Source organism: Zingiber officinale, chromosome 3A (genome assembly GCF_018446385.1).
Source record: "Zingiber officinale cultivar Zhangliang chromosome 3A, Zo_v1.1, whole genome shotgun sequence".
Classification (NCBI taxonomy): domain Eukaryota; kingdom Viridiplantae; phylum Streptophyta; class Magnoliopsida; order Zingiberales; family Zingiberaceae; genus Zingiber; species Zingiber officinale.
Window position 1 is genome coordinate 37,936,765 of NC_055990.1, and position 18,561 is coordinate 37,955,325.

Here is an 18,561-nt window from a genome sequence, read left to right on the forward strand (position 1 = left end):
AAGTGTGTGAAAAATACCTTTGGTTTCTCTTCCTCCTTTGGTTTCAGTAGCTCTTCCTTTGAAATAGCTTTCCCTGCAGAAAATAATTCAGTCACTCAGCAGTCAGAAACATGCAAATATAAAACTACAAAACCGGTAGAATCTGGGCTTCCAAATGTACATGAAAAAATTTCAAATTCAATGCTGTGTCAGAGAACTCAAACCTTTTGCATCATGATATACTAGTTCTGCACTTTTACCACTCAAACTAGGATCCAAGGATGCAAATCTGGGACAAAAAAACAAAGAATAGTGAACATATATATACCAGTCGTGAAGGCATACTCAGCCGATGTCGTATCCTTTTCCCAGTCCTTCCATCTGTGTATCTGCCCAAGAGAAGATTATCAATGCAAAGTGGATACTGCAACAGCTAAACTAAATCATCCTCAGGCAATGCTATGGAATTATTCAGAATGATACATAATGTAATCCACTACTCTGTCACTGCAGATTCACCTTTGCTCTTCCAAGGACCATTATAAGAGCACTATTTACCACATGAAAAATACCCAAACACATATCAGACAAAGTGAAGCTCTGACTCACCTCCCGGACATGATGAAGTCCCTCCTCCAGCAACAGGGAGATGATGATGATGGCCAACTCAAAAATCGAGCAATCGACCTGCCTATCCGTGAGCTACGCCATAGGACTCAAAAATCGGCCCGGTGTCGAAGATAGAACCCTCAAACGCCATGCCTTTCTTAGGGTTAAATCGGCCGCCCATGTTCCTCGAGAGCAACAAGAAATGGAAATTCAAGCTAACATCGTTGCTTTTGGAGTAGTTTTACTGGAAATAATCAGTGGAAGACCTCCATATTGCAAGGAAAGAGGGTGTCTGATAAATTGGGTAAGATGCATATTTGAAAATATTTGATACTCAAAAACAGCATCAGCTTCTTGTAACAGATACTAAGGGCATAAACCCAAATTTGTTCTTATTTCCTACAAACTTCCGATAATCATTTGTTCCATGTAGTTTAGAAGCTTAATTCTCAACAAGCCCTCTAATCAGTTCATACAATAGTCAGGGTAAGTTAAAGGTTGTATTACCTCTATTTAGCTACCTTATCACATCCCAACTGAGGAAACCATAGCCTCGCTGCAAATCACAAGTTTCTTTCAACATTATCTTCCCTTTGGAGATTCATTAGTTGGAAAAGACATAACATTGTTTGCCCTTTGGGTTTGCTAGTCTCAAGATATATCCTTCTTGATCCAACAGTTTGTGATTCATATTAGTAGATTCATGCTATATATCCACGGCTCATTGTTCTTCTATGTTATACAGGCCACAAAGTATCTTCAAAACCCAGAAGAGATAAGTAAACTAGTAGACCCTGAACTGAAAAACACAAAGTCAGAAGACCTCGCGGGTTACAGTTAGCCATGTGCATGAAGATGGGGGTCTAAAAGTGTATATCTGGTTAAGTAGGGTCATACTTGATGGTAGATGTACAAAAAAAAATTGGTTCTCAAAATTCAGAAAATACACTTAAACAATAAAAAAAAAACTTAGTTTAGAGTCACAAAATGAACCTTTTGCTATGAAACAGGAGCCCAACATTTAAACAATCAAAATAAGGATTAGTATTGATTACCCATTTATCTTAATAGGTTAGGTTAAATTCGAGTATCAATCCTTTAATCCTAAGGTTACCATTTAAGATAGCTTATCCAGCCAGTCTACTCACTGCATCTCCTAATCTCTAATTCCTTTCTTCTTAGGCAATCATTTAGTCTCCAACTAGTATATGGTTTGTAACAAAAGCATAGCATTCAGTTTGTATAAAAAAAATCATTGTAACAAAAGCATAGCATCCGGTTTGTATCAAAAAATCATAGCAAGCACAAGTTTGTAAATCACGAATAAGTATTGGCAACATAATAGGCAATGAATGCGCCATATTGGAATTCAAGCAGGACAAATTGAACTTGAGATTAAGTATTGCATAAAGAAAGAATTGGATTTACCATATCCTTCCATAGAGATAATTTGTAAATCACCACCAAAATAGCGAGCATAGAGACGACTAATTGGAAGCCCATAACCATAACCAGCCATAATTACTCCATCTGAGCTTCCTTCATCATTTTCCTCGAGTGGATTTTTAGCAGTGCTATAGAGATATGTGAAAATCTTTGGAAGACCACTTCTTGGTATGCCACCCCCTTCATCTGATATCTGAAATAATTGATAGCATATCAAGATCAGTATTCTAAAGCTAGAAAAACTAGATGATTGATATGTAACAAGAAATTCCTCGAACCATGAGTATTAACAAACAGAGAAATGCCATAAGATATAATTTAATGATATTAAGAAGAAGATAAATTACAAAAATTAGAAAATTTTTGCATTTATCCGGGTGTTATACTTGTATCAACAACAGATGCTGATATACATGTTGGCAGTAAAAGATTTTCAACAGGCTCTGACGTATTCTTGTATGCATATAGTCAGATATAGACAAAGTGGAAGACTCTTGGATTTCACATAATCATTGTCTGGTTTAAAAATAACCAGTAGCAATGAGCCCCAAATTCATGAAATATTTGAGAATTTCCCTAACTTTCATTTGTAATAGTTTTCTGATAAATCTGATTAACCACTTTAAAGAGTGAGGAGTTAGTCCAATTATGTTCTTCAATGTATAATTGTTCTCTGTCTTGCAAATCTACATCTGGTGGTTCTGCAGTATCAACACTTTTTAAGAAATAAAAAATGCCTGCAAGACATCAGTAACTATCAAGAATTCCCAAAGAAAATATAATTTAAATTCATATTTTTCATCTTCACTACATCTAGTTTCTATTTTCTAGAGTACCTAGTATTCCGTGTTAAATTCAAATTCTGCAACTTGCCAAGACAGCATGAATTTTTAACTAATCCTTTCTTATTCTTGAAGTATTGCAATCTTGCTTACCAAGCAGAATAACAGTAATTGAAGATTAAGTATTTATTGGTATCGTACCTTTATTGTAACATCTTCAATCCCATCAGCGACAATAATTCTAACAGGAGGGGCATTCTTATCAGAATTCATAAAACATTCTTGAATCGCACGCAGAGAGTTTTTTACCAACTCAAAGACCATAAGGTGCAAATGAGAAGGAACATACCTGGTCCACAGTAGCAAGTTGAAAGAAATAATCAGATAAGTCATAAATATACAATATCATCAAAAAATTATTTATACAGTAAGGATGTGAACCTCAAACAAAAAGAAAGTTATAATCATATTACTCTGAAATGAGAGGATTGGTTATACTAATTCCTCCTCCTCGCGCTCTCCCTTGCCTTGTGTCTCTTGGGGAAGCACGAGTTTGGGATGAGGATCATGGCCTTCGTGACCTTCTGCGGGCTGAGGACGGGGGACCTGCGGCTGATCGCTAGGACTGTGCTGCCGAAAATTTTCTTGGAGAACCTCCATCTGCATGCATGCGAGGTGCTGAAAGGGAGGCGAGCTGTTGTGCTCACCACCTTGCTGAGGCTCATGGTGGAGGGATTCTTGAAGAAGTACTTAGAGGTGGGGGAGGTGGTGGGGGCGGAGCTGCAGGTGGTGAAGGGCTGCTACTTCACGGGGGTCATCTTTTGGCCTGACAAACAGAGAGCTCTCAGGGACATGGTCAAGGCCGGTGTGGCCATTGTGAACCTCTCCAACGTCCACCACCACCAACTCTCGGCCAAGGTTGGACCTGCATTTCTTTCGATTCCACGTTAGTCGATCAAAGATATGAGTTAAAAGTGATTGTTTTATTTTTCAGAAAATTTATGTCGTGAGAGAGGAGGAATCAAGGAGTGAGAGCAGCAAAATGCCGAGAAACAAGTACCCGAAGCCACTTGTGTTCCATGATGGAAGACTGGCTTTTCTCCCGACGCCATGCGAGATGATGGCGTTCTTCATGTGGATACCCGTGGCAATCCCTTTGGCCGTGTTCAGGATCGCGATGGGGATCGTTTTCCCTTATAAAATATCCATCTTCATCGCCGCCATCACCGGAATCCGATTCCGGAGGGCCGGAGATGGGAAAGCGAACGGGGAGAAGAAGGGGGTGGTGTACGTGTGCACGCACCGGACGCTGTTGGACCCGGTGATGCTGTGCTCGGCGCTGGAGAGGACGGTGCCGGCCGTGACGTACAGCCTGAGCCGGGTGTCGGAGGCGTTGGCGCCGATGCGGACTGTGCGGCTGACCCGGGACAGGGGACGAGACGCGGCGACGATGCGGCGGCTGCTGGCGGTGGAGGGGGGCCTGGCGGTGTGCCCGGAGGGGACGACGTGCCGGGAGCCGTACCTGCTGCGGTTCAGCCCGCTGTTCGCGGAGGTGGCGGAGGAGGTGGTGCCGGTGGCTCTGGACGCGCGGGTGGGAATGCTGTACGCTACCAAGGCCTCCTCTTCTCAACCAAATGGAGGAGTTGGAGGAGATGCGGTGTGGTTGGACGGAGAAGCAAGTTCGTCGTGTCTTGAGAGGAGATCTAGGAAGGGGGGAAGAGGGAGATGAGGTTGAGAGAGATGGTCGGAGGTTTAGGTTTAGGCTGAGAGAGATGGTCGGATGGTCGGATGGTCGGAGGTTTAGGTTATTGCGAGAGAGATGTCGCGCGGAGGAAGGGCGGGATAAAGATTTAGGTTTGGAGGGAATTCACAATGTGCAGATTTTGGATTGTGGGGAAAAATTAAAATATTATTTGGGTTCATTAACATCGGATTTTAAAAACCGATGTTAAAATCGGTGTCTATTAACCAAAAAAAGGGCGCTCATAGACATCGCCTAAAAAACCGATGTCTATGAGCTAAAATCTGCGCTCATAGGCACCGGTTTTTAGAAAAACCGGTGTAAAATACTCAAAGACATCGGTTTTAGCCTAAAACTGTTGTTGTTCCACTGATGTCTATGAGCGATTTTGTTGTAGTGTAAGTAACCCCCGTCAACTTGAGTAGGAAGGGGCGGGGCGTTACAGTTTGGTATCAGAGCCAGGTTTAGCCCTTTCACTACACACATGTCAAGCCTCCATCCTGCCGCTCCAAGTAAGAATTTATATGCTTAAATTAATTCTTCTATGATGCTTTAATATTATGCATGTTTACTTATTCTTTGATGATGATAAGCCACAGTTCTAGTTTAGGTATGCATGATGGTAGGATAAAAAAATAATAATGATCTTATGTTAGTCTGGATAGAAATAACGATAATTTATTGTCATTTAATGAAGATAAGCATGGCTAGGAGATGTACTAACCGGGCAGACGAGACAGCGACTCCACCAGATCTGACCCAGGTAGTCACTGACCTCCAGCGTCAGATCACGGAGCAACAACAGCTGGTCACAACTTTGATGGGTCAGCAAGAAAATCCTGCCACCCCGCCAGTAAACCAGAATGCAGTGCCCGTCATCCCTGTAGTTGCACCAGTACCACCGATAGCCCCTGTCCCAGTGGTCCGACAGGAGACCTACTTAATACAGTGGCTAAGGCTGAAGCCGGAAAACTTCTCAGGTACTTGCGAGCCATGGGACGCTTAGGCCTGGTTCAAGACAGTGGAAAGCATAGTGGAATTACTGGACTGGCCCGTATCGGAAAAGATCAAATGTGTATCACTCTGCTTTTCCGGAGATGCAAGAATGTGGTGGGAAAGAGTGAAGTCAAAGAGACAGATTAATCTGATGAACTAGACGGACTTCGAGACAGAGTTCTTCAAAGAGTTCTTCCATATGCAAGTGACGAACCGACATTACGACGAGTTCACCGAGTTTCGACAAGGTGACCTATCAGTGAACTAAGCAGTAAAGCGCTTCAACCGTCTGGCACGCCTATGTCCAGAGTTAGTTTGCACAGAAGGAGAAAGGGTCAGACTGATGCTGAAGTTGCTTCGACCCGAGATAGCACTGAACGTGGCCGGCGGAATTAATAGACCGTAGACTACAGAGGAATTGGTCAGCAGTGCCCTAATCACAGAACAATATCAGAGAGCGATGAACGAGAATAAGAGTCAGGGCCGAACAGAAGGACAGAGACCCTCAGGTACCAAAACAAGCTAGAAAGGGAACTCTACCGGAAAAAGGAAACAATGGGACAATGCTAAAGGTGGCACAGTGAGTAAGTAACCGAAATACCCCCAGTGCACTATTTGCGGAAAGCTGCATTCCGGAGTATGTCACAAGGGTACAAGAAGGTGCTATATTTGCGGAGGGGAAGGACATCTGGCCAGAGACTGCACTAACCAGTTTCAGGCACCACCCTAGCAGAACAACCAGAACAAGAGTACCACCTCACAACTACATCAGATGCAAGCTGCTATTGAAGGAACACCGATTAGCCAAGGGAGATTGGAAGCCCCGCCAACTACAACGAACGCTAGGGTTTTCTCACTTACTAAAGAAGATGTGGCGAGCGCCCCTACTGTCATCACAGGTCAGTTACCTACTTTTAGTCAATATGCTAAAGCTATATCTGATGCTGAAGGCGAACCAGTGTTCGAAATTATCGGGAAACCGAGAGATATTACGAGTCAATGGATCGAAAATATATCCGGGCAGCTCTCTACCATGACCATAGCACCCACAATATTCGACAATCTATTGGAGAAACAAACCAGTGACCAAAGTCTCCAAAGGATTAAACAAGAAACCCTAGAAGGAAAGAAGGACGGATTCCGGATCGTGGACAGTGGAATATTATACCTCAGGGATCGATTATGTATTCCCGGGGATCCAGAGTTGCGAAGAAGGATACTAGAGGAAGCTCATTCAACGCCCTATGCAATGCATCCAGGATCCACCAAAATGTACCAGGATTTGAAAAAGAAATTCTGGTGGTCCGGTATGAAAAGAGATGTGGCTCAGTATGTCGGTACCTGCCTGACCTGTCAGAGGGTTAAAGCAGAACATCAGAGGCTTGGAGGATTACTGCAGCCTGTCCAAATTCTAGAATGGAAATGGGAAGATATCTCTATGGACTTTATAGCAGGATTACCCAAGACAACAAACGGCTACGACGCCATATGGGTAATTGTGGATAGATTAACCAAATCCGCCCATTTTCTAGCAATCAAGATGACTTATTCAATTGAGCAACTGGCTCAATTATATGTCAAGGAAATTGTTAGGCTACATGGGATTCCTAAGATCATCATTTCAGACAGAGATGGTCGTTTCGTTTCATATTTTTGGGAATGCGTCCAGAAGGCTCTTGGTACGAAGCTATTATTCAGTACTGCCTTCCACCCTCAGACCGACGGACAAACAGAAAGGGTTAACCAAGTATTAGAAGATATGTTACGGGCATGCGCATTAGACTTCAAAGGGAGCTAGAGCCGATATTTATGCCTAGCAGAATTCGCCTACAACAATAGTTACCAGGCTACTATTGGGATGGCGCCTTACGAGGCTCTGTACGGGAGGAAATGTAGATCCCCTATATGTTGGTACAAAGGCGGTGAAAAGAAAGAGATGGGATTCCAAACCGAGTTCATCGATAACACCACCCATTAGACTTAAAGGTTTCGGCCACAACAAGTTTAAGGGCCTAGGAAACTTAGAACTTAACCTAATTATGCTCATGATGTTCCTTATAATAATTGCTATGAAATTGGTTTAGGGTTTCCATGCTTTTATGACACTTGAAACCTAGTTCCAAGCCTTAAAGGTTTCGGCCACAACAAGTTTAAGGGCCTAGGAAACTTGGAACCTAACCTAATTATGCTCATGATGTTCCTTGTAATATTTGCAATGAAATTGGTTTAGGGTTCACATGCTTGAATGTTGATTTTAACCTAATGTAATGCTTGATAAGATTCGGCCATGATAAGTTTATAAGCTTAGGAAACCTAGAACCTAACCTAAACATGCTCATGATGTTTCCTTATGGTATATGATATGATATTGGTTTAGGGTTCACATGCTTGTATGTGGTTTTTTTTACCTAAGTCACCACTATATGTTTCGGCCACTATATGACATTAGGGTTAGAAATCTAAATATTATTCCCATGTATCTCACATGCAATGTTTTATGATGTGGTAAGAGCTTGCTATGCTTCTATGTTTAATTATGTATACTTATGATCTATGAATGTTGGTAACCCTTATGCTGTGCTGTGTGCCCAAGTTATGCATGCTATTTATGACGAGCTGTGTGCCCAATTTATGCATGATATTATGATGAGCTGTGTGCCCAAATTATGCATGCTATTTATGATGAGCTGTGTGCCCAAACTATGCATGCTTTTATGATGAGCTGTGTGCCCAAACTACGCATGTATTTATGATGTGCTGTGTACCCAAATTATACATGCTATTATGATGAGCTGTGTGCCCAAATTTTGTATGGTATGATATGATAAGAAATATGATGTGCATGAAATAATAAGAACCATGATATGTATGACATACTACTTTACTTTATATGGCTCGTACCAAGGGTGGGCTCTATAAGCGCCCCGGGGTCGATGGACTAAGAAACGGGCCTCGTTAGGGATGAGCTCCTAAGTGCCCCTAGGTCGATGGACTAAGAAACGGGCCTAGTATGTATGCCTTGTAGGGTTCAAGACTTGCTACCTTGGACCTACATAGGACGCGCGCATTTATGTATGTGGTACAAGCCGGGGCCCTAATCATGTTATGATTATGTTTAAGTATGTATGTAATAAGTTTTCAAAAGACATGTTGCATATATTTTTGCATGAATCATGTTTTTGAAAGTCATCTCGCATAACGCTTTATGATTATGTTACGATATGCCATGATGCTTATGATTATGATATGTTATGCTAGGATGCACTTTATGATTATGTTACGATATGTCATGATGCTTATGATTATGATATGTTATGCTAGGATGCACTTTATGATTATGTTATGATATGCTATGATTATGATTATGTTATGCTAGGATGCACTTTATGATTATATCATGATATGGCATAATGCTTATGATTATGTTATGTTATGCTAGGATGCACATTATGATTTTACCATGATATGCCATGATGATTATGACTATATTATGTTAAGCTAGGATGCATGTTATGATATGCCATGATACCTTACAATTATGTTATGATATGATGCTTCTATACATGATATGATGAGTTGTCTTTATGCTTTATGCCTTGGAGATTTAGTTATGCTATACGGTTTTTGTGAGTAGGAAAGGATCTTACTGAGCCTTGTGTGCTCACAGCTTACTTTCCTTGTACCACAGATAAGGGCAAAGAATGGATGTACTAAGGGAGCAGCAGGAGGGGGCAAGAAGGACATGTGTAGTAGTGACTCGGCTAAAGAGAAAGACCTGCTTCTAATTAATAAGAATTATGCTTATGTTGTTCTTTTATGACTCTATGACATTTCATCATACTCTTTAGTATTATGGCTTAAATTTATGTTAAGCATGTTATGTGACTCATATGATAGGTAGTTAGTGATGATGATTTGAAAAGTAAAGGAAAATCTTTAAAGAAAAAAAATATACTATAGATAAGACTTCCGCTGTTTTAAGAAGAAAAGATAAGTAACCCCCGTGAGCTTTAGCAGGAAGGGGCGGGGCGTTACACCCTCAGCCCCTTGGGTGGCCACAATGGTGGCCCATTAGGCAGCCCCTTGGCGGTCCCTTGGGCGGCCCCACTGGTGGCCCAACTGGTGGCCCAACTGGTGACCTCTTATGTCGTCGACCGACGACCCTCGGCCGTGCCGTTACTCACTAGGTATTTCTGTTGGTGCGGGTAGCACTAACGGTCTAACCTAGGTTTTGATGAATGACAAATGGGTTAAGTTAGTTTTGTTGTTGTCTGACACTTTGATCGAGTGTGCAGGAGAAGTCCAGACAGGTCGATGGGCTGACCGGATGTCTGGCACGAAGTCCAGCTAGGTTGACGGGCTGACCGGATAGCTGGCGAGAAGTCCAAGCGGGTCGACGGGCTGACCGAACGCTTGGCAAGAAGTCCAGCTAGGTCGACGGGCTGACCGGATAGCTGGCGAGAAGTCCAGACGGGTCAAAGGGCTGACCGGACGTCTGGCAGGTAAGTAAGGTAAGTCACTGGAGGGGAGTGATTGCGAGGACGTGTTCCCGGGAAGGGAACATTAGGCGTCGATCCGGCTTAGATCCATTTCGGATATCTAAGTCGAGATCGTGACTATATTCCGGTCTCAGAAAGACGGAATCTAAGTCATACTTTTTCTGTTAATTCATACTTTATAAATTGTGCTAACAATCTGTGTTGCAGGATATATTTTGCCTCGGACTAACCTTATTTTGCAGGAGAAGGAATCTCTGGAAAAAAGGTGGTCCGGGCGCCCGGAGGCAATTTTTATCCTCTGCGTCGCCTCGCCACATGGAGCATCCTGACTGGACTTGCCACGTCTCACCAGGGCGCCCGGAGAAGCATATAAAAGAAGCCCCAGGGGTGGAGCTTCAAGAACATCTCAGAATTCCCAGATTGCTTTGCTGCTCTGTGCTCCAGTGATGCTAATAAAGCTCCGACAACGCGCCCTTGCTCCTTAAAGTTTTCTTTTCTGTCGGTATAGCTTTGTGTTTTATTTCATTAGCATTTCTTGTACTCTTTTTGTAATCACATTCGAATTGTTAGTGATTGCCCAACGAAAGTGGTCAAGGACCACGGGCCTTCGAGTAGGAGTCGTCACAGGCTCCGAACGAAGTAAAATCAATTGTGTTCATTTACTTTTCCGCTGTGTACTTTTACACTCGAGTTTTTGAATCGATATTCACCCCCCCTCTATCGAACGATCACGGTCCTACACTTTCCACCCCTGGCTAGTGGATTTTTGCCTTTCCTAGGATTCGAATTTTAGACCTCCAGAATAAGTGTTGGTGCGGTTAACACTAACGGTCTAACTCAGGTTTTGATGAATGACAAATCAGGTTAAGTTAGGTTTGTCGTGATCTAACACTCTCACCAAGTGTGCAGGAGAAGTCCAGACAGGTCGACGGGCTGACCGGATGTCTGGCACGAAGTCCAAGCGGGTCGACGGGCTGACCGGACGCTTGGCGAGAAGTCCAGCTAGGTCAACGGGCTGACCGGATAGCTGGCGAGAAGTCTAAGCAGGTCGATGGGCTGACCGGACGCTTGGCGAGAAGTCCAGATAGGTCGAAGTGCTGACCGGACGTCTAGCAGGTGAGTAAAGGTAAGTCACTGGAAGGGAGTGACTGTGAGGACGCGTTTTTGGGAAGGGAACATTAGGCGTCGATCCGGCTTAGATCCATTTCGGATATCTAAGTCGAGATCGTGACTAGATTCCAGTCTCGAAAAGACGGAATCTAAGTCATATTATTTTTGTCAAACTATAAACTGAACTAACACTCTGTTTTGTAGGTTATAAATTATATATTTGCCTCGGACTAAGTTTGTCTTGCAGGAGAAGAAGTCTTTTGAAGAAAGGAGGTCCGGGCGCCCGGGAGGCAACTTTTATCCAAACACGTCGTCGCCATGTGGAGCTCACTGGTTGGACCTACCACGTCCCACCAGGGCGCCCGGAAGGGATCCGGGGCGCCCCGAGCTTCATATAAAAGAAGGGGCAAGGGTGGAGCTTCAATAACAATGCAGAACTCTCTGCTCTACTGTGCTCCTGCAACGCCTTGAGGCTACTCCGACAAAGTGCTATCTTCAGTTTACTTCTTTTCAGTTTGTCGGTATTAATTTTCCTATTAGCATTCCTGTAATTCTTTATTGTAATATTTTTCGAATTGCTAGTAAATTGCCTAACGAAAGCACCCTTGTGTGCGGGCCTTGGAGTAGGAGTCGCCAAAGGCTCCAAACCAAGTAAAATTGGTTCTTGTGTTAGAATTGCATTGTCTTAATTTTTCCGCTGCATTTAACTCTCTAATCGACGAACGTTTTTCGATATTCACCCCCCTCTATCGAACGTCTACGATCCAACAATAAGTACTAGAGTTTATGAATCCTGGAAGCCAAGTAGGCGCCAATAAATTGTCACGCCCTAGAGGAGTCCCTGCCAGAGGAAATTCTGGACAATCTGAACCATTTCTACATACACAATATACCTCAACCACAAGCGGCTGGAATATACACACAACCACGCAGTTTATATGTAACTACTCTGCTGATACAATAAAAAAATACAACCACGCAGTTATATGTAAAGCTAACAGCCCACTCAGTTGTACCAAAGCCAAACACAGTGGAAATACAATGGACAACACATACAAACTAAAAATGAAGACTGCTAGCCGGCTAGGCTTACACCACACAACAAAACAACACTCCAGAAACAAAACCAAAACACAAAGCTAAATACACAAATTTCAGATACCAAAATAAAAATAAACAAAAGTGGAGATAGGTTTTCTAATGTGGCATGGGGACTGATAGGCAGGATACTCCAAGCGACTCCATAAACAACCTGGTACCTGAAAAAGATAGTGTCCACGGGGGTGAGTTCAACAACTCAGCAGATACCTAGTTGACATGTATAGTAAAATATAACAAATAGTAATAACTATGGAGTACATTCTCCTCGACAAAAGCTGGAAATGCATAATAGAAAAGGCTGAAGAGAAATGTACTCACCAGGGCCTCCTATCAGAATAGTCAGGTCGTCAAACCGAGAGTGTCATAAATCCTGTATGCATGTCAATCATATGCATCCATCCAAATGCAGCAAACACAAGCAATAAATGCATCATGCATATGATGCCAATGACATGTCCTTGTCACCCCTACTGCCAGTTAGCCATCTCACACACGATGGTGAGACCGCGTGGGTAGGGCTGTGACAACCGTGCACTCTGCCATCACTGCTCCTGATGAGTGACCGAGTGGATGTGATGCTGTCGAAGTACACCTATCCTCCTACCTCAAATCATAAGTGGGGGAGCACAATGTGTAAAATACTGAAAATAGGCGAATATTAATAAGGAAAATTTTCGAAATTTTTGGATATTTTTCTGGAATTTTTCGGAGCTCGTATGGACGAGTTAACAGGGATAAAATTTGGGTTCCGGGAAAGCCTGTTTAGGCTACCCATTTAAACGAGGAAAAGTTTAATTTCTTTTCCTTTACTTTTGATTTCTTTTATTTTTGTTTTTTTTCTTTTCCTTCATTTTTATTCCCTCACCCGCGATCCCTTTCCTCCCGAGCCTCACTCGGCGTCGACACCATTTTCTCCTCCGAGCCCTAACCGCCCGCGCACGCGGCAGTTCTTCTCCTTCCTCTTCTCCTCTTCCTCTGCCGGCATAAACCACTCGCGGAGCATCTCAACGCTGCCGACTTCTGCCCGAGCCCTCTTCTCTCGGATCTTTGCCGAGCCGCCCTTTCCTTCTCCTTTTTCCCTTCCTCGCGTGCCCTAGCCGACGCCGTCTCCCCGACCCGATCGATTTGCCAGCCGACGGAGCCGCTCGCCACCTCCCCTTGTGGAGAGCCCTAGCACCCCGCTGACCCATCTCCTCACCTCTTACCGCCGGCCACAGCCCGAGCAGTGCCGATTAGGTCGACAACTCCTCTACCGGGTGCTGTCGACTCCCTGTTCTTGCATTGTGCTCTAAATCCGAGTAGATAAGGTGAGTTGGGTTATTGTATGATCTGTGATCTCCATTGCTTAATCTTTTTCTTGATCAGTTTGGTTCCAGCAGTGATCCCAGCCGTGAGGTGAAGTTTTATGCTGTGGATTAACAATCAAGGTTGTAATTTTGATCGGAAGGTGAAGTGAGACTTGTTGTGGGGTTGTTCTGGTTCTGACAGCCACTCCTTTCAGTATCTACTGGCTTCTGCAACGGGTGTGAACCTAGGTAAGATGTAGGAAAATGGATCCTTGTTGCAGATTGAGTTGGTTTAAAATTAATCTAATGGAATGATTAGGGTTAAGACCATTAACCTTAATTAATGGTTAGATTTAATTTTGGGTAGGCAATTGGTTATGTTAATTAGGGTTTTCCCTAATTTAGTTTCGTGGATTTTATTAATCTATTTAAATTCATATGACTTTTAGCTAAATAAAACATTTATATATTGATTGGTACAGGATTTTGATTCGAGACGGTGTCTCGACGAGGGATCCATTTCGGACTGATTGGACTTTTCTTATTGGAGGTGGGTACTTTTGACTTATGTCATTTGATATGCATAGTAATGAATTTAACAAATAGCAAAGATTATGTTTCTTATCTGTTTCGGTTAATCACTACCCAATACCTGTTACATGCTTGGTTGATTGCTTGTTTTGCATCTCATACAATTCCTTACCTGCTTATACATGCTTATAGGGGTAGTGATATACCATGTTTCACCATGTTCAGGACCTAGATCTGATACCTTACCAGATCTGTGTACCCTTGATATGATTTATTTGCTATGGTGCACATCATATATGTATATAGATTGATTCAGTATATTACCATGCTTAGTGTCGTGCACCATTCACATGATTGCATGCTATGTGATAGGATTGCTCCATTATTGTCGAGCACATCGCCAGTTTCATCACTGTTCGGTGCTCCGTTGTGACTCTTATGGATAGCGTGACGCAGCGTAGTAGCACGTCAGTTTGCTCTTCCGGTGCTCTGTTGGTCCGCTCATGGGTAGTGTGATGCAGCGTGCAGCACATTAGGGATCCCTCCTCGTCATAGTGTACCGAGAGATGAGAGCATTGCGCTCCCCCATTTATGATTTGGGGTAGGAGTATGTGTGTACTCCGATAGCATCCCGTCCTCTCGGTCACTCATCAGGAGTAGTGATGCAGAGTGCACGGTCGTCACAGCCCTACCCACTCGATCCCACTTTTGTTGTGAGTTGGCTGACTGGCGTCAGGGGTGACCATGACATTAGCATCATATGCATGATGCATTTATTGCTTGTGTTTGTGTTTGCTGCATTTATATGCTGCATATTGTCTGGATGCTTATGATTGACATGCATACAGGATTTCTATACCTCTTGGACTGTTTGTCCTTATACCCAGGTCCTGGTTAGTACGGTTTTCTCCTGTTTACCTCAGTTGCATTTTTATCCTTCTTATATCAGGAGACTGTACGCATGATTAGTGCTAGATGTTAATTCCTTACTATGTATATCAGTTGTACCTGTTGAGTGTTGGACTCACCCCGCCTCCATTGTTGATATTTTTTCAGGTTGATGCTGTCAGGAGAGAGTTCCAGTTGCTAGTCCCCTGCAGACCACGAAAATGCTGGATGATCTTTTAGTTTTATTGTTTAGACTATGTCCGACTTATTCTGGTTTTGATACTATGGATTTTTGATACTATGGATATGGTATTAATGTATGTGTCGATGGTTTTGGTGTTTGGATATGTTTTACTACATGCCTGCCTGGATGGTAGAAAAGGTAAGTTGATCTTATTGTCGGATTTGAGCTTTACGAGTGTAGTTGAGTAGGGTTGTTTTTGAGTCCTATTTCTATTTCAGTTTGTTATCTATTAAACTGCGTGGAATGTCTGTGTGTTATATTTTATTTCTGTTATTATTCCAGCCGCATGTGGCTGAGGTATATGAGATGTAGAAAGTTTCAGATTGTCCGATGTACAGGGGAGATGCTGCCGAAATTTCTTCGGACAGGGACTCCTCCGGGGCGTGACAATTTAGTGGTATCAGAGCTTAAGTTTTACGATCGTTGTTTTCGTATTTTGGATATTTGGGATAACCTGATACAATTTAGTTGATATCAGAGCGCCAAAGTTTGGCGATACTTGTTTGATTTTCATGTTACTGATTTTCGAGATTTGTCTAATACCAATTTATTGGTATCAGAGCGGGTTGTGATACCTGCTTTTAGTATTCTGGATAGGTTGTGCTAGCCCTAGTTTGCGAGTCAAAGTGGGTAGTTATTTTGGTTGCACGGGTTTTCCATTACGTATATGTTTTGGACTTTCGTTTTGGATTTATACGGATTTCCGGTGATTTTCTTGTACGGAATTCCGATGTCGATTTGGGGACTGGACAGCGACGGAACATCTCCAGATAGCAATTAGGTATGATGTTATTTTGGTAATTGGTTATACTGGTAGTAATAGTTGTAATATAATCTAATAGATATGAGGCAATCTACGCGTATTGCTGCGAGACGTGGTGCTGGACGACCACGTACGAGGACCGCGGGATCTCTGGATATGCCAGAGATGTCTTCTGTTGATGAGCCTGTCAGCCAGGGACAGACTCAGCATGTTACGGGCGCGTCGGGCTCTCAGACCCCGATGGCTCCCTTAGAGGTACCTACCTCAGCTGCACCGACGGTATCCACTCCTACCGTATTTACGGTACCATCAGGGGTACCATTGGTATACTCGACACCTGCTCCAGCGCAGCCTACGGCGTACCCGACACCACCGCCACCTGGACCCACCGTATATCCGGCACCAGCAGCACCTGTGCCCCCAGTACATATAGTGTACCCAGCAGCACCTGCATCAGGGATACCGACTGCTCCACATTCGGTACCATTACCTACTGTACCCCCAGTCGCGGCAACCTATGTTCACCCTACAGTGCCACCGACGACATATGCTCCAGTTTACCCAGCAGCACCGGGAGTACCTCCTCCGGTTTATGCAGCGGTACCACCTGTAGCACCAGCTCCAGTGGTTCCGCCAGTCCCGACAGCCGTTCCGACACACCTCACTGACATTGTTGCGGCACGAGCTAGGATTCCAGTGTTGGCAGAGTCGATGAAGAGTCGATTTACACTCTTCCGAGGAGACCGTGATCCGAGTGTGGCTCTGTCTTGGATTGAGACTATGGAGCGGACCTTCTTCTATATGGCTTGCTCCGAGTGGGAGAAAGCAGAGCTGGCTGCTTTTCACTTACGGGACGCGGCCGACACCTGGTGGATTACTCAGCGTTCCATCATCGGCAAGCAGAACATCACTTGGGCAAGATTCAGAGAGGCTTTTGAGAGCCGTTTCTTTCCACGAGCTTATCAGATGGCTCTACGGCAGGATTTTCTGAGTTTGCGACAGAACAACCGGTCGGTGACAGAGTATAATACAGAGTTTGACAGATTGGCCAGATTTTGTCCAGAGCTAGTTGCTAAGGACAGTTCGCGTATGCAGCAGTTCATTCAGGGGCCGGATGGACATTTGCAACTAAGACTTGTCGGTCTTGGTATCACATCTTATGCGGAGATGTTGGACAGAGCCCTCATTATTGAGTCAGCTCAGCAGAGAGTTTTTTCGGATAGGAAAAGGAAGCAGCCGAGTCAGACATCTGGACAGATCCAGCAGTCACAGGCTACACCACAGTAGAGCAGGCGCAGTCGGTCAGATCAGGGTACTTCTGGAGTATCTCGTAGGCCTCAGAAATCAGAGCAGCCTTCTTTAGGACGTTTCTGGTCTCCATAGTAGAACCGGAAACTACCTGCCATCGACATTCGGTGTTTCAGATGTGGGTCCAGAGATCACATCACCACAGCCTGTACTATGGGACAACCAGTTTGCTTTTATTGCAAACTGCCTGGGCACCAGAGTCGAGATTGTCAGCTGAAGGCTCAGCATACTGCTCCCGGAGTTACTGCTCAGGGATGATAGCACAGTCAGTCAGGGTCTCGACGAGGAGGGCGGAGATTCCAGCCCTCACATCATCAGCAGGGGACAACTTCACCTGCAGCAGCATTTGGCATGCTTGGACAGGAGTATTCCAGTGCTTCCATAGCACCCTAGAGTTCTGTTCCGACGCAGGGGCAGTATCAGATGCAGCCTCAGCCTCTAGGCCAGTACCAGACTCAGTCCCAGCCATCAGCACAGTATCAGTCGCCGCCTTCTCAGTCTTCTCTGGCACATTATCCAGCAGCGCCTCAGTGGCAGGCTTCTGCCCAGCCGCAGCAGCCGCTGGCAGCGTTACCACCTCCTCCTCCGCCAGAGACTGGACGTGTTCATGCGATTACCAGGGAAGATGCACAGCGGGCCGACGGATCCGTTTTCCGCAGTACAATTTCCATTTATGCATTTTCTGCTGATATATTGATTGATACTGGTAGCTCGCATTCTTTCATATCCCGTACCTTTATGCGGGAGATTGGTATATTACCCATTTGCAGACCCCAACGATTGACTGTCTCTCTACCGTTTGGTGATACTTTGGGCGTCACTCAAGAGGTCAGAGGTTGCCCGTTAGATTTTGGCGACCTAATACTTACGGTGGATCTTTTAGTATTGGAAATGGTCGATTTTGATATCATTCTTGGCATAGATTGACTGTCAGTATATCATGCTACCGTTGATTGCCAGACGAGGGTGGTCACCTTCCGGCCTCTGAACCAACCCTCGTGGGATTTCACTGGCATAAGAGATGACGACATATCAATCATTTCGGCGATTCAGGCTCAGAAACTGTTGTCACATGGCTGTCAGGGTTTTCTGTTATCTATGATTAGTACTGAGGACAGCAATAGTTCGCAGCTCTCCGATGTTCCTGTAGTCCGGGAGTACCCAGATGTATTTCTAGAGGAGCTGCCAGGTTTACCTCCTAGAAGGTAAGTGGAGTTCGCTATTGAGCTGATTCTGGGGACCGCACCGGCATCGAAAGCTCTTTATCGTATGTCACCA

General features: G+C 44.1%; 2 protein-coding genes across 2 annotated transcripts; one reads left to right on the plus strand and one right to left on the minus strand.

Moving 5' to 3' along the window:
- Positions 1-1,957: 1,957 nt before the first annotated feature.
- Positions 1,958-3,103, minus strand: LOC122053679 (pyruvate dehydrogenase (acetyl-transferring) kinase, mitochondrial-like). The gene is made up of 2 exons (XM_042615672.1): positions 3,018-3,103; positions 1,958-2,227 (listed from the first exon to the last, which is right to left on the minus strand). The coding sequence occupies exons 1-2, from the start codon at positions 3,087-3,089 to the stop codon at positions 1,958-1,960; spliced, it is 342 nt and encodes a 113-aa protein (XP_042471606.1). The 5' UTR covers positions 3,090-3,103.
- Positions 3,104-3,383: 280 nt separating this feature from the next.
- On the plus strand, positions 3,384-13,682 carry LOC122050355 (glycerol-3-phosphate acyltransferase 1-like). Its single transcript, XM_042611263.1, has 3 exons — positions 3,384-3,734; positions 3,811-4,407; positions 13,629-13,682. The coding sequence occupies exons 1-3, from the start codon at positions 3,384-3,386 to the stop codon at positions 13,680-13,682; spliced, it is 1,002 nt and encodes a 333-aa protein (XP_042467197.1).
- Positions 13,683-18,561: the final 4,879 nt, after the last annotated feature.